Source organism: Alexandromys fortis, unplaced genomic scaffold, assembly GCF_014885135.2.
Source record: "Alexandromys fortis isolate MF-2015 unplaced genomic scaffold, M_Fortis_MF-2015_v1.1 scaffold_218, whole genome shotgun sequence".
NCBI lineage: Eukaryota > Metazoa > Chordata > Mammalia > Rodentia > Cricetidae > Alexandromys > Alexandromys fortis.
The window spans coordinates 1,646,921-1,662,871 of NW_026068112.1; the positions used below are offsets into that span (position 1 = coordinate 1,646,921).

The window sequence follows — 15,951 nt, forward strand, 5'->3', positions numbered from 1 at the left end:
TTCATAGAACAAGGGGGTGAGGAAGGTCATTGGACCCTCACCTGAGTGTTCAACCAGGCATCTGCAATTCTTCCCTAATTGCATGTGGTCTCAATGTCTTAGGGAGAAGCTTAAATATATAGGCTGGGGAAGAGGCGAGAGGGAGTTTCACCTTTGTAGCTGTGGTCAGGCTGTTGTACATAGCGGGTGAAGAGTTGCCAGTACAGCTGCTGTTTGGCCATACACACTCCTGTCTGTAACCCTCCACCTAAACTGTCATCAATGCAGTAAACTCACTGCTTCCCCCCAGGGTGAACTTTGGTGAAATCAAGCATTGGTTTGTACTTGGGACCTTATGAGGAGGAGAGATAATACCCACCCTCGCCCCAAGGAGAAAATTCTCACAATAAGAGGCAAAAATATTTGATAATGTTCCTGTGTCTTGTGCTATTAAAAGGAAAGAAAACCACAAAGTAGGAGAAAATGTTTAAAGTATGCAAAAATGAAAAATATTCTAGTAAAAAGGAATTTTTATATAAAGATTGAGATGGGTAGATATTTTTAACAGAATGGTACATTGTAACAGAGGATTTCTTTCCTACCTGCCAGTTCCCAAATAACTACTCTGAGGCTTAATATTAGTTAGAAACTGTTAGGCCTGTTGCTCAGGCTCATCATTAACTAGCTCTTACAACTTAAACCATTTAAATTATTCTATATTTTACCACAAGGCTCCCATCTTGCTTCCCCAGTGGCTGCTGGCATCTTCCTGACTCTGCCTTCTTTTTCACTTTATCTTTGCTTGGATTTCCTGTCAGGCTGTATTCTGCCTGGTTATTGACCAAATCAGCTTCTTTTTAAACCAATGGTAATAAAACATATTCATAGACTACAGAAGGACATCCCATATCATCCCTCCTTTTCTATCAAATTAAAAAGGAAGGTTTTAACTTTAACATAGTAAAATTACATATAACAAAATGGCTATCAAGTAAGAATTAGTGTTGTTGGTGGCAGGGCCCCTTGTTTGTCCTGGCTGCTCCGCTAGCTTACACCAAAATAATCATACAGAAACTGTATTTATTTAAACACTGCCTGGCCCATTAGTTCTAGCCTCTTAATGGCTAACTCTCACATCTTGATTTAACCCATTTTTAATAATCTGTGTAGCACCATGAGGTCGTGGCTTACCGGGAAAGATTCTAACCAGTGTCAGTCTCGGGCAGGAGCTTCATGGCATCTGCCACACTGCCTTCTTCCCAGCATTCCATTCTGTCTACTCCGCCTACCTAAGTGCTGCCCTATCAAAAGGCCAAGGCAGTTTCTTTATTCAACCAATGAAAGCAACACAAAGACAGAAGAACCTCCTATACTAAATTAGTTTCAATATTTAGTCTATTTGTTTTTTTTAAACATTTATTTATTTATTATGTATACAATACTCTGTGTGCATGCCTGGAGGCCAGAAGAGGGCGCCAGACCTCTTTACAGATGGTTGTGAGCCACCATGTGGTTGCTGGGAATTGAACTCAGGACCTTTGGAAGAGCAGGCAATGCTCTTAACCTCTGAGCCATCTCTCCAGCTCCCTATTTAGTTTATTTGTATTTGACAAAATTAAAATACTCTATCATCTATCCTATCTTTGTAAGTCTAAATTTTCATATATAATTTATTTTTTATCATAAGTAAGAAAAACTGTAATTATAACTATCTAGTCTTCAACTTCATCAAAGAGCCAAGAAGGATATGATTTTACTTAAGTAAACAGAAAGTGCATTGTAAGCAACTTCCAAAACTCTAGAATTGACAGAGACATCTGGCTGCCTGCACAGCCACCCGAAGTTCTTCTGTAACGTTGGGGCATCCATATTCAGTCTACAGGCCCATAGTAACTGACAGACTTCAGTGAAGCAGGAAATTTGAAAGACTGTTCTGCCTAATTTGTCAGTCATTTTCTCTGTGTCCTGCAGAATGTCTGCAGCTTCTTCTGTGAAGTAGGAACCCTGAGGGACCATGGTAATCATATGGGGATTCTGAGAAAATTTAGAACAATGGTTAAATCTTGTAGTCTGTGAGTCTGCATCATCTCAGCCTTGAAGCTGTTCGGGATGTTGGATCACCTAGGCCATCACTCCACTCCCATTGGAGCACTTAGGGTGTCTTGCTTGCTCAAACTGTACATATTAGTGTGGAAGGAATCCACAGCTTTTCAAAAAGGAACCTCTTTTCCAAGCAACATATTCTTAGACCCAAATTTTGAAGTTAAGATACCTTTATGTTGGTCTAACTTAGCAGCCCCCACAATTAAAAGTCTCTCTGTAGTTAGTTCATTAAGAGTCAAAAAATTCAAAGAAAACACAATAGTATACATAATCCAAACTCTCTGTGTATTTTCCATCTTTATGTGCCTTTTCTATGTTACTTTTATTGTTCCTTTAAAGACATTATTGTTATTATTATTATTATTATTTTGGCTTTTTGAGACAGGGTTTTTTTGTGTAGCCCCAGCTATCTTGGAACTCACTCTGTAGACCAGGTTGTCCTTCTACTCACAGAGATCTGCCTGCTTCTGCCTCTCTAGTTCTGGGATCAGAGGCATACTACCTGGCCATAAAGGCTTATTTTTTAAAACTATTTATTTATGTATTTACTTCTATAATTGCCTACACACATTTTCTTTCATTCTTAAACCTACGTACATTTTTAAAACACACTGTGATCCATTTAGAGGTTTGGGTTTTTTTTCAGTTTTGTTTTTCTTTTTTGTCTGAATCTGTCTTTATTGCCTATCTGTAGTCATTTTCTGACCAGGGCAGTTTTTAAAATGCTAAGTGATAGTGGCTAGGACCAAAGCCATTAATTACTTAGACTGTTGACTCCATACTATGTTGAGTTTTCAACATGGCAAAGATTCACTGCCAGCTCTGGGGGCCATGCTCACCTCCCCAACTTTAGGGCTGCATTTGGTCAGCCACCATCAAGCAGCCTGTGACAGGCTCCTCACAAACCCTATTCAAGTGCTCCATAGCATGACCTCTCGAAAGCCATCCCTGCCCCCAGCACACACCTGGAAGTTGTCTCTTAAAGGAGCCACACACCTGTTCACTGCCAGCAAACAGAGCCTGTTTGAAAAAATGTGGCTAACAAGAAGCTGAGCTTTACTCCTGTTTTTGTGGGTCTAGAAGCCCTCTTTTTTTTTTTAAAAAAAAAAAAAAAAAAAGCTTTTTGGGTGTTATATGGATGCATGCCAGAGGAGGGCACAATTTGCAACTGGAGGTTTCTCTCCTGACTTCCAGTTCCCAAATAACCACTCTGTGGCTTAATATTAATTAACAGCTGAGGCTTAATATTAATTAAAAACTGTTTGGCCTATTGCTCAGGCTTATTATTAACTAGCTCTTATAACAGAAATTAATCCACTTCTGTTATTCTATATTTTACCACAAGGCACGTGGCTTGTTGCTTCGCATCTTGCTTCCCCAGTGACTGCTGGCATCTCCCTGACTCTGCCTTCTTTTTTTTTTTTTTTTTTTTTGGATTCTTCTGCAAATCACGCTTTATTGGAGCCTCTTGGTTGAAGGGAGAGTGGAAGCGAGGGGCCCCCCTGACTCTGCCTTCTTTTTCCATTTATCTTTGCTTGACTTTCCCACCTGGCTGTATTCTGCCTGGCTATTGGACAAATTAGCTTCTTTATTATCCAATAGTAATAAACCATATTTACAGCATACAGAAGGGCTTCCCACATCAGTACATAAAGTGTGTAAAAGATAAGGCCTTGTGTATATATTAAAATTTCTAAGATCAAAGATAAAAACACTGAAAGAAAACTGTCTTAAATCAGTAGAGTTGATTTCTGTTGTTTGTTTTGTTTTTGAGACAAGGTTTCTCTGTGTAACCCTGGCTGTCTTTGAACTCACTGTAGACCAAGCTGGCCTCAAACTCACAGAGATCCACCTGCCTCTGCCTCCTGGGTTCAAAGGCGTGTGCCGTTATACCCTGCCCTGGAGTTGTCTTCATGGCTGAGAGCTGGGGATGCTCCTTGGTGATCTCCGTATGATTGTGTTCCATTCTGCTCTGATATAAATAATGCTGGTTTTTGAAAGAAAAAGAAATCAACAGAGTTCCTGGCTGCTCTTTATACAAGGGCTAGCTTAAAGAACAAAATTGTATGTCTAATCAAGTTTTATTTAAGAGTGTTCGGCTTTTACTCAAGCTTTATGTAAATAATGCACAGTAGTTAAAAATACCAGACTGGTGGAATTGACCTTCTGTGTCTTCAGTAACCATAGTTGGAGGCCTCTATGGATATGGCCAGAGGTATTATTTTAAAGTCCGCTAAGTTTCAGGGGACTGTAGGGGCATCTCCTGGATTGTCCTATAACTGTGAGGAGGCACCTGTTCTCTTGTTCTGAGAGGCCGTGGAGACCTCCTCCAGTGAACTATAACCTGTGCACGGTCTACAAAGAGGAGCATCAAGACAGGGAAATTTTCCACAATGCTTCCAAGAAGCACGGGCTTCTCCTCACATAGATGGAAAAACTGGGGAGAGGAAGGTTAGCACAGCAGACGGTCTTCTCAAGTCCAAGTGACCCCCAAGGACAGATTCGCAGAGGACTTGACAGTGTGTATTAGTTACTGTTCTGTTGCTGTGATAAGACACCATAACCAAGGCAACATACAGGAAGGAGAATTTACTTGGGGCTTAAGATTCCAGAGGGAGAGGAGCCGTCACCATCACGGTGGGAAAACATGGCAGCAGGCAGGCCTTGGCCATGTGTCTCTTGACATCAGTAGAACAATAACCAGGACACTCTTGGTTCATAACGAACACTCGATTAACTTGTCTATCAAGACATACTTTATGCTGATATTCAACTGTGCTGGGAATTAAAGGTTCAATTCACAACAACTCCTGAGTATTCCTCCCTTAGGACCCCCCCCCCCACCCTCAAGAGGTTTCACTTTTCTGTAGGAAATCTGTCCAAGCAAAGCAGAATGACGGGTTGGTGATGAGGTTGGTTCGGGCAGCTGGGGATAGTAAGGGTCTCTCGTGGGAGGAGCTGCTGCAGAGGAAGTGCTGGGTGACAGAGGCGAAGGGGAGTCAGAGCTGCACTGGTTGTTCAAGGGAAATGTCTAAAGACTTTATAGGGAAAGAAGGCATGATGCGTGAGATTGTTAGTTTCATGGGAAAAACCATGTGTTAGGTGATACAGCACAGCATAGACCGAGGACCATACAAAACAGAACATAGCCCTGGGGAGATGCTTGGAGGGTAAGGTGTTTGCCAGTGTGTGAGGACCCATGTTCTAATCTCCAGAACCCATGGGAAAACTGGAGGGGGGGGCTGGCCTGCGTGTGAGCCCAGCATGTGGGAAATGAAGACAGAATCCTGGAGTGAGCTGGCTTGTCATCCTCGCTGCAAGAGAGCCTGTCTCCATATATAGGGTGAAGAGTGAACAGGGAAGAGACCCAGGGTCAGTCTGGACCTTACATGTATGTACACACACGTGCTTAAACATACACACATATACACACCACACTCATGTGCTTGAACATGCACACTACACACATATATATACACACACACACCACACGTATGCTTGATATGCACACATACACACACCACATGTGCACACGTGCCCAAAAAAGTCTACAACATTGACTGACATGCCCATCCCTCGGGTTTCCTGTGGCAATCCTTAGGTTTCGATGGCCGTAAAGGGGGAGATGTTTGACATCTCGGGCATCATGTTGGGATCACTGGCACCGACTAGTCACTACGACATCCTGGGGTCTACTTCAGCCTTCTGCATGCAGAAAGTGGCAGTGGCTGAGGCTCGACCCCTCCTCCTCCACGACAGTGCTCTGAGGACAGGCTCAGCATTTTATTTCTTGGGGCTTCAAGAGCTCATTTAGGAACAGCACAGTGACAACAAGCAACAGTCGCGAGATGCTACTCAGTAGATCTCACTAGTCTCAATGTGGCCTTGGAGAGTGGGGGCCAAGCGAACAGAGTGAGGCCAGGCTCCTCAAGGGAGGGCTCAGAACATAGAGGAGGGGATTTGGGGCGAGCCTTCAGATCCAGATGTCAGAACTGCAGTCACCTCCTGGGTACCGAAGCTCATGAGCCAGTGCTGGACCAAGGGGCTCCTTCCCGAAGTCCACCAGAAAGTTGGGGTTCAACTTGAGCCCTCCATTTACAGTGTCTACATCAATTTGCAGCATCACGGAGCCTTCCCTGGAAGACGAAGAAAGGGTGAGAGGTGATATGTGACCAGCACCCCCACCCCAAGATTTGGTGAGGATAAATGGGTTCCTGGGATGGGCAGGGCCCACATGGGCCGTCTGTCTGGTAGGGCACAGGTGGAGTTCCTGAGTTGTCTTCAGAGCCCACGCGATCCTTCTGGAGGCCTGGTGGAGAGGTGATCCTGGACACTGCTGCTCACCTGATGAGGTCGGGGTAAAACTGCTTGTCCCAGGCGCTGTACAGCGACGAGGTGACATAAAGACGCTTCCCATCCAAGCTGAGCTGGATCATCTGAGGGCCTCCAGGAATGCGTTTTCCCTTGGGGAGACAAGAGGTCAGACTCCAAGTGACACACAGATGGGTCCCCGAGCATCCCCCCAGATTCTCCTTGAGCATGGGTCTGAGGGGCCAGTGAGGCCAGGGCGATGTTCTCACCTTGACCACTAGGGGCTCCGGCTGACACTTTAACTCTTGGTCCTCCAGCACCTCCACAGGGCCTCCTTTAACAATGCTGCCCCCAAGGAAGATCTGGGTTCAGGGGTGCAGAGGACAAAGGGGGGCAACAGTGAGAGATACAGTGACGATTAATGTCCATTATCAACCTCACTGGGTGTGGGAATCAGCGAGGACACACACGCCCTGGAGTGTCTGTCTGTGGGGCATTTCAGAGAGTTTTAATCAGGAGGAAGATGCACCCTGAGCAGCAGTGGGTCTGATTCCAGAGCAAATGGAAAGGGGAAGACAAGCTGAGTCCCAGCATCCAACTCTGCCTCCTGTGACCGCACATGTAATGTGACCAGCTGCCTCCTGCTTTGCCGCCACACCTCTGACTATGATGGACTCTGTCCCTGCTCAAAGTCTGAGCTGGGATAAACCTTTCCTCCTTTGTGTCTGTGGGATATTTCATCACAGAAGAGTAACTCATACAGGTGTGGACATTACCGAAGAGCTGTTCTCCTTGATTAGAATCGTGTATGTGTGTTAGCGTGTGTGTGTGTGTGTGTGTGTGTGTGTGTGTGTGTGTGTGTGTTAGCGTGTGTGTATGTGTGATAGCATCTCACCATGGAACTCTGGCTGGCCTGAAACTCACTATGTAGACCAGGCTGGCCTCGAACTCAAATCCACTTCCCTCTGTCTCAAAGGTGTGCTCCTCCACACCCGGCTAGCATCGCTTTCATATGAGAGTCGTTCCCTGTGCTCAGCCAGGACTCCACAGTCCTGAGCCTGTACCTTGGCTCACAGTTTTGCTTTTCCTGCTCCTCCCTTACCACCCCGGAGCGTCCCCTCCTCTCCATCTTGCCTAGACTCTTCCTCCACCAGTGCCCCTACCTGCCCAGCAAGGCGGGGCTTCTGTGGGTTGGAGATGTCGTACTGTCGAATGTCCCCGTGCAGCCAGTTGCTGAAGTAGAGGAAGCGGTCATCCAGGGACAGCAGGATGTCGGTGATCAAACCTAAGGCGTGGGTTGAGGGCTTTAAGGAGTCTCCCCAGGCCAGGACCCCACCTGCTGACCCCACCCTCTCCCGGAACTCACCTGGCATTTCGGGCAGCAGCCAGCCCTTCACTTTCTTGGAGGGCACCTGGATCACCTTCTCCACGGACCAGGTGCCTCCCTACATTGGGGAAGGGAGGCAGGAAGTGGGCTGAGAACTGGGGACAGGGAGGAGCAGACACTGGGCCTTGTGGCTAGGGTCTCCTTCCCTGCAAGCCACTAAGGCAAGGAGCATGACTGCTTCACCATGGCCCCGCCATTGCTCCTCAGAGTGGCTCCCAGAGATGCTCACATTTTTTTTTTTTGCTTTTTGAGACAGTTCCATGTTGTCCACGCTGGCCTCAAACTCCTGTTCCCCCGGCCTCCACTTTCCAAGTGCTGGGGTCACGTGTGTGCCACAGGACCACCTTAGGTTTTGAATGAATGTATCCATATGGCCACTTGTGCTTCAAGCGTCCCCACCAAAAGTCATGCTGAGATGTAATTACCATTGTGAGGAATTAAGAGGTGGGACCTTGACTGGGTTTTTGAGACAGAGGTCTCACTGTGTAGAAGAGGCTGGCCTTGAACCTGCAATCTTCCTGCCACCACATCCCAAGATCTGGAGCTACAGGTGTGAGCCATTCTGGCTGTCTAGGTGGGACCTTTTAGTATTGTTTGTTTTATACGTATGAGTGTTTTGCCTACACGTATGTCTGTGTACCACACGTGTTCATGGTACCTTCAGAGGCCAGAAAGGAATTCGTGTCCCCTGAAACTGGAGTTACAGGCAGTGGTGAGCCGCCCCACGTGGATGCTGGGAATTTAACCCAGGTCTTCTGTAAGAATGGTAAATGCTCTAAACTGCTGAGCCATCTCTTTGGCCCCTGATTATTTCATGAGACGGGGTTTCATGTGGCCTTGACTGTCCTAGAACTTGCTACGTAGACCAGGCTGGCTGCCGCTTCAGAGATCCGTCTGCCTCTGCCTCTGCCTCCCAAGTGCTGGGGACAAAGGCCTGTGCCACCACCTTGAAATAATTAAGGCAGAGCTCACGGAGGATGGATTCACCTGTGAGAGGATTCATGGTTATCTTGAAAACGAACCCTTTATAAAGTCACATGGCCTTCTCATCCTGTGATGTCCCTGGAGGTAGAGTTCCCAACCACCAGAAGCCATTCCTCAACCCTGGAAGGCCTAACTGCAGACCTATGAGCTGTCTATTCCTTATCACTGTCCTGCCTGGGATCCTCAGTTGCTCAGTTATAGCAACAGACAACAGACTTAGTCAAGGTGGAGGTTAGTCTGGCCCAGAGAGAAGAGAGGCCAGCCACATATCAGCGTTTCTTCCTGGGAAGCCTTAGGCTGGTGGAACTACAAGTGTGGACGCTGAAGCCTGGGAGGAGGTCCGGAGGAGACTCTTGTGTGTGTGTGTGTGTGTGTGTGTGTGTGTGTGTGTGTGCGTGTGCGTGTGTGTATGTATGTGTGTGGTGGGGGGTGTCTGGGAAGTGGTCCTGAGGAGACGCCTGTGTGTGTGTGTGTGTGTGTGTGTGTGTGGTGGGGTGTCTGGGAGCAGGTCCTGAGGAGACCTACAAGAATGAGGTAAGGTCTCAGTCTTACCTCATTCTTGTAGAAGCGCTGGATGTTGGAGCTGAGGGTGCAACCTACAAAGCCCTGGGCGGCATCCGGGTCATGCAGGAAGCGGACCTCCAGGGGGATGAGCCCATCCTTCATTTTTAGGGTCTGGATGACCTCACGACGCTGCCAGTCCCACACATGTAAGTGGCTCCCATACAACCCTGAGATGGGAGGGGACAGGGACCAGAGGCTGGGCTCAGTCAGGATGCGAAGGCACAGGGGGAGGCAGGGCACCGACTAGGATGAGAGCTGGAAGTGGGCACCGAGGACGCTTGAGCCGGGTGGGCACTCCGCACCTGACACGACTTAGCCTGTTAGGAGTTGGTCCTGGTGCAGGGGAGAGACATGAGATCTGGTGGGGGGTGGATGAGCCAATGCTCCTGCCAGACGAAAGGTTATTCTCACCAGCCTCCACGTGAGCAGGGTTGAAGCCATCTTTAAAGACATTGGGAGCTGCCCACTCAGAGCTGATCATGACGTTGTGTCGCGGTTGGTACCAGAAGTCATAACCCATAGGAGCAGCCCCTCCAGGCTTCTCCCACGTGCCTTTCACCTCGAAGGTATCCCCATCAAGCAGAAAAAAACACCCTAAGCAGGGAAGAAAGGGAGGAAGGGGACTTAGGTAGAGGCGGTGAGCCATTGCTGTCTTTCCCACACAGCTGGCCAGGTCCTTGAGTTCAGATGCCCGCGTGTCTGTTTCAGAGATGGCGGGTGTGAGGTAGGGCCCCTTACTCTGTGCCCTCCCTCTTAGCAACGTCTCCTCTTAGAACTCTGGGGAAATGTCCTCCCCCAGAACAGAGAGCTCTGGGACTTGGCACCATAAGCATCATTTGCCCAGGCTGCCGCAGCTCCCCTGGGATTCTCCCCACAGGCTAAGCTTCCTTGTGAGGGTAAAAATCCAGGCAGCCACAGGTGGAGCTCCAGTCAAGGAAGCCAGCTGTCCTTCGTGGGCTCAGTACTTTTTCTCCCTCCCTTCCTCCTCTCCTATTCTCTCTTCTCTCTTTTGTGACACAGGGTTTCTCTGTGGAGCCATGGTTGTCCTAGAACTCACTCTGTAGACCAGGCTGACCTCAAACTCACAGAGATCTGCCTGCCTCTGCATTCCAGTGCTGGGTTCAAAGGTGTACATCACTATGTTCAGAAAAATGTTTCTAAAAGTACACACACACACACTCATCAATCAAGGGCTGTAAAGTTTGCTCATGAATTCACAAAGGCAGACATTACATGATATACTTGCTAGGTTTGTGTGAGTGTTCATATCTTCATGGCCGACTCCTGACTATGCCTTCTAGCAAACTCGGCAGTCACAGCACATCTTGTGAGAGTGTCTGTGTGTTGTGAGTGTAAATGTGTGCATGTGTGATTGTACTGGGGGTTGAACCTGAGACTTCAATGATAGGCAAGTGCTGTATCACTGGGATATCTCCAGCTTCTTATTTGTATTTTGAGACAGGTCTTGCCAAGATTCTCAGGCAGGCCTTGAACTTGTGATCTTTCTGCCACAGCCTAAAGTATCTGGAATTACCTCCTGCACCAGCAGACCCAGCTGAGCCTTTGTCCCTGTAGGAATAGTCGAGACAACTGAAGTCACTTGCTGACGTTTCAGACACTGGGTGGGACTCAGCCAGCCAGTTCTCCCTGGCCCCTCACTCCATTGCTGCCCGGGCTTTGGACCTGCTCCTACACAGCCAGATGTTTCCTATGCCTCTTATCTGCGGAGGTTTGGCCAAGTCCACAGTGCCAGCAGGTACCTTTAGCATTGCCCTGGGGGTCCCCCAAGGTGCTGATCATCACCTCTCCGCTGGCCAGGCAGTGGCTGGTGTGCAGATTGCCCACGTTGCACTTGGAGTAGATTTCACTGGGTTCAATGACCTGGAGAAGGTGAGGAGTGGGGTCTGACTTTACAGAGGCAGGAGTCTCCACCTCCTCCTCCCATTCTCCCTGCTTTGTCTGTGGACCCTGTCATCTTTTCCTCTCCCTGAGGGAAGACAGCAGGGATTCAATCTGGTAACTCCAAGAGCAGCAACAGAAAGGCAGGGAAGCCATCACTAAATCCTCAGTCAGAGAGCATCAACCTTCCCCATCTCTCTTGAAGGCACTCCCAGCACCTGGGGCCCCTCCCGTGCCACTGTTGGCTCTGCATCCTCAGCAGCCAGCTGTGAGCATCTGGTGCAGAGGGTGTGTCCAATGCAGTGTTGAGAAGAAGGCCTGGAATTCCTGCCTGAGGAAGCCATGAGCTCCTGGCTGGGTGGGGGAAGACAGGTCTCTCCTCCCCCTCAAGAAGGAGCCTCGTCTTCTGACACCCAGGCCACACTGCTGGACGGTGCCTGCCCAGCAGGCTCAGGTAACTTCTGAGGTCTCCCCTCCCTGCTGCTGAGCCAGACCCTGTATAAGAGCTGGAGGCAGCTGTCCAGAGAATGTTGGGCCAGTAGGTACAAGGGTCTCCAGCCACAAGGACAGAGGACTTGCCTTGTGCAATTTCGGGGCACGCGGGTCAGAGCCCACATCCACCACATAGACGCGGGAGGAGATGAGACTGGGTAGCATGAGCTTGGTGCGCGCCTTGGTGCTGTCCCCAAAGCAGCTACTGCAAGTGTTCCATCCCGAGTGGTGCAGCTCATCCTTCAGGTAGGGCATGGGCAGCCTGTGGATGACCTGGGTGCAGAGGGGCAGGAAGGGCTGCTTACCCAGGCCAGGCCTCTCTAGATTCCCTTTGGGCTTGGAGCCCAGCACAGGCCGGGTTCCAGCTCAGCACCCTGGGCAGTGAAGAGCTTCCAATGCCATTCATTCCAGGGAGGACAAAGAAGGATGGAGTTAGGGAACCAGAGCTGTGCTGGGAGTCTTAAGGGAGCCAGTGACCATACCTCACCTCACCTGACTATAATGGGGAGACTTTGGGTCAACATCCACAGTGGCCAAATAATCTGGGGCCTCGATGCCTGTGTTTCGGTAAATACAGGGCACATAGATAATCTCCTCCCGGGGTCCTGGGGAGTAGAGAGTGGGTTATGGTAATGAGCTGGGCAGAAGCAGCCCAGGTGAGCTAGAGGGCTAAGGCTAGACCTGAAGTCCTCCACCCTACCATGGGGTCGGCAGAAGATGCTGGCTCGCAGATGTACAGTTACCTTTCATGGCCTCGCCAGGGGTAGGGTAGCCTGGGCCACACTTTCCGCATTTTGTGGCTGTGGAAACAATGGGAGTGTGTTAGCTGGAGCCGCTATGGAACAGTCTCCCTCTCTCCAGCTGTGACGCACACCTGGCAGCCTCACCACGTTGGCCTCTCCATTCCCACCCCCAGCTCTGATGGGTGTGAAGCTGTGGTGGGAGAGTGGAGTCACATGACTGGAACAGACACTCCGGCAGGGGTGGCAAGCGTTTGGACAGAGGCTGTGTGCCTAAGAGTTATGACATGGACTTCTATTCTGTCTCAGCCCACCTGGCTGGTCATAGGAACGTGGACAAATTATCTAACTCAGTTTCCACTTCATCTGTGATAAGCAGGTAACGAGAGGCACAGTGGGCTGGGCGTTGTGACCACATCTATAGGGGCAAAAGCAGGAGGGACAGGAGTTCAAGACTAGCCTTGATATGCAGCAGAAATCTGAGTAGGGGCAAATGCCCTTAACCCCAGCATTGGGGAGGCAGAGGCAGGCAGATGTCTTTGAGTTTAAGGCCAGCCTGGTCGACCTAGTTTTGGGACAGCCAGGGATACACAGAGACCCTTTCTCAAAACAACAGACAAGAAAAACTGATTTAGGGCAGCTCTAGAAGAAATGGCTCAACTGTTAAGTTTCCACCAGGCCACTCACAACCCCCAGAAGTTTAGCTCAGGGAGGCCAGAAGCCTCTACCCTGTGGGCGACTTTACTCAACAGCAGCCCACAACAGAGAACCAGCTGTGTGTCCTTGGGCACTAGCCTAGCCACCACAGCTGGAGGGAGAGGCCCTCCTGACCCTCCAGTCACCACATTCAGGATTCCAGGCTGAGAGCCTGGGCCAGACCTTGGAGGACTGGAACAGGGAAGGGGCTGATGCAGATGGAAAGAAATCCTGGCATGGAGTTCACAAGAACTGGGCTCTCCCTCCTGCCCTGACCCAGGGCCTCACGCAGAGGCAGGCGAGGGTTTGGAGAGATGGCTCAGCAGTTAAGGCAATCGCTGCTCCTAGAGAACCCAGATCTGAGTCCAGCACCCACATGGTGCCTAAGAACTGTAACTGCAGCTCCAGGGCGTCTGCACCCTCTCTGGCCTCCTGGGCATATAGCATACGTATGTGTACATCGATGCCAGACACACAACATCAACACTAAGAAAACAGTGAGAAAGCAGTCACGTCCAGAGCAAAGCCTGCTGCTGCCTGGGAGCCCCACGTCTGGAGAGCACAGGAGGTAGGGAGGCAGCGACAGCACCGTAGAATCCAGAAACTGGGCGTCATCTGGAAATTCTTGCCATGTAGCTCAGGGTGGCCTCCAACTCACCAAGATCCTTCTGCCTCAGCCCCCTGAGTACTAGGAGATGGGCATTAGCCACCACCCATGTTTGGGGATAAAGGGAATCAATAAAAAGCATATTTGAAGTCCAGCACTCCTGAGGCAGAGGCAGGAGGATTTCTCTGAGCTCAAGGTCAGCCTGATCTAGGTAATGAATTCCACAGTCAAAAACCACAACACAAACAAAACCCCAACAAAACAACAACAACAACAATAATAGGGGAGCTCATTTGGGGACTGGACAGGTGGGTCAGGGGTTAAGAGCATTTGCTGTTCTTGCAGAGGACCAGAATATGGTTCTTAGCACCCACATGGCACTCACAACTGTCTGCCACCTGGCCTTCATGGGCACGAGACACGCCTGTGCTGTACATATATACACATGGGCAAACACTCATAAAATAACAACATTTTAAAAGAGGAAAGACATGGAGGAGGGTTGCCCCGCTATCCCAGGGTTTGGCTCCAGGCTGCTAGGTTGTCTTTCTTTGTAGGACATCCTCCAGTCCTAAGCATCTCCAGCAAGGTCTCTGGCATTCTGAGTTTGGGGAACTCAGGAAAAGTTCAAGTGGGTTTTCTCTGACATTGGGAAGAGCCAGCTACAGGGGACCTCAGTGTTCTCTCCCAAACCTGAGCCTCAGCCTGACTGCAGGAGCTCACAGACTAAAGGACAGAGCTATGGGACTTGGGAGGGGCTGAAGCAGGTCCTCAGTGGGCTCGTGTGGCCACCCTGACCTCCCCACGCACTGGTGAAATGGAGCAGCTTGAGATGTCTGGGCTGGGAGGCTGTTCTGTGCCTCCCCAGCAAGAGACAGACCCAGTGTCTGTTTGCTAGGGTGACAGATATTGTCACGGAGATGTTGGGGCTCTTCCCAAGAATCCCCACTCCCACTGGAGTTTCTCAGAAAGACGCTCCCGTGCCCCTGTCCCTTACTCTCTACCCCTGCTCCTGTCTCTGTCTCTGTCTCCTGCCCCTGCTACCTTTCCCTACCCTGTCTGCTGCCCCCCTCCCCGCCCTGCCCTCCACCCCGGTCTCTGCAGAGGCTGGGCAGGACTCCCAGACGACCACTTCCGCAGTTCCTCCCTGCTCCTTCCTCAGAACTTGAACTGGACTGAGAAGCAGGAATGCCCGAGTTTGAGCTGCGTATGCGCATGCCTACAGGGTAGAGATGAGAGTCCAGTTCTTTCTTCACTGCCCTCTCCAGTTTTGAGTCATTTCCTGGAGGAAGGAGGACCCTCTAATCTTGGGGTGAACTATCCACGGCTTTGAGGAGCCCCTTTTCTTACCCATGCTGTTGGCTGACACTCTGGTCCTGCAGGAATTGCCAGGAATGGGCAGAGCTTGCCAGAGACCAGTGCTGGTGTTGGAGGCAGACTGCACAGGGAAGGGGCAAAGGCAGGGAATTTATGCAACCAACTGGGGGAGAGGTGGGGCAAGGGGAGGGACCTGGCTGCCATCCAGGGTAAACTACACAGGGCTGCTGGCCAGGATGCTATCTAGTGACCTGGCCGTTCAAGTTACTGTGTGTGTGTGTGTGAGTGTGAGTGTGTGTGTGTGTGTGTGTACACACATAAATACATCTGTGCTGTTAGTGGGTACCTATGTATGTATTAAGTTTGTGTGCCTGTGTAACATTCTCCTGTGGGTTCCCATGCATGTACCTTTATGTTGGTGTCTGCGTGGGTGTGAGTTGGTGTGTGCCTGTGTACATGCTTGTGTGTGTGTGGATGTGTACATGCTTGTGTGTGTCCACGTGAGCAGATACCATGTGAGAGACGTGTTTCTATGTCTGCAGTCACATGTTCCCGTGCTTTCAAATGCTCGTCTATGTGTTTGGTCCTGTCTGTTGACATTTTGGGGTACCCAGGGCTGTGGACCTATTTGTTCCTACTTCTGCATCCAAGGCCAGCTTTCTCTTAAGATTACCCTCTTTGTCCAGACGTCTATGCTCCAAAAGGCACATTCTTGCTCACCCAGACCCCTCACCCATGTCTTTCCGCAGCAGCTGCCCAACAGAGCCCAGGTGGGAGGGAGAGCCTAGGTTCCACTTTTCCCAGAACTGCTCCTGAGCCTTGAGCTTAGCAGCGGGAGAAAGCCCAGTGGCTGTTATAACCGCCAATTACCC

General features: G+C 49.7%; 1 protein-coding gene across 1 annotated transcript; it reads right to left on the reverse strand.

The window, feature by feature from the left end:
- Nucleotides 1-5,851: 5,851 nt before the first annotated feature.
- Selenbp1 (selenium binding protein 1) lies at nucleotides 5,852-15,244 on the reverse strand. The gene is made up of 12 exons (XM_050124664.1): nucleotides 15,113-15,244; nucleotides 12,463-12,519; nucleotides 12,212-12,324; nucleotides 11,807-11,992; nucleotides 11,089-11,209; nucleotides 9,740-9,922; nucleotides 9,317-9,495; nucleotides 7,760-7,838; nucleotides 7,557-7,678; nucleotides 6,663-6,755; nucleotides 6,427-6,545; nucleotides 5,852-6,218 (listed from the first exon to the last, which is right to left on the reverse strand). Exons 1-12 carry the CDS (start codon nucleotides 15,114-15,116, stop codon nucleotides 6,056-6,058), a joined length of 1,419 nt encoding a protein of 472 aa, XP_049980621.1. The 5' UTR covers nucleotides 15,117-15,244; the 3' UTR covers nucleotides 5,852-6,055.
- Nucleotides 15,245-15,951: the final 707 nt, after the last annotated feature.

Excerpts from the sequence above, each read along its gene's own strand:
- Selenbp1 (XM_050124664.1), bottom strand. Across the intron at positions 9,923-11,088 it reads CCCCCAGGGCAATGCTAAAG|GGTGTTTTTTTCTGCTTGAT; the intron begins GTACCTGCTGGC and ends TTCCCTGCTTAG. Across the intron at positions 9,496-9,739 it reads CCCTGCTCACGTGGAGGCTG|GGTTGTATGGGAGCCACTTA; the intron begins GTGAGAATAACC and ends CTCCCATCTCAG.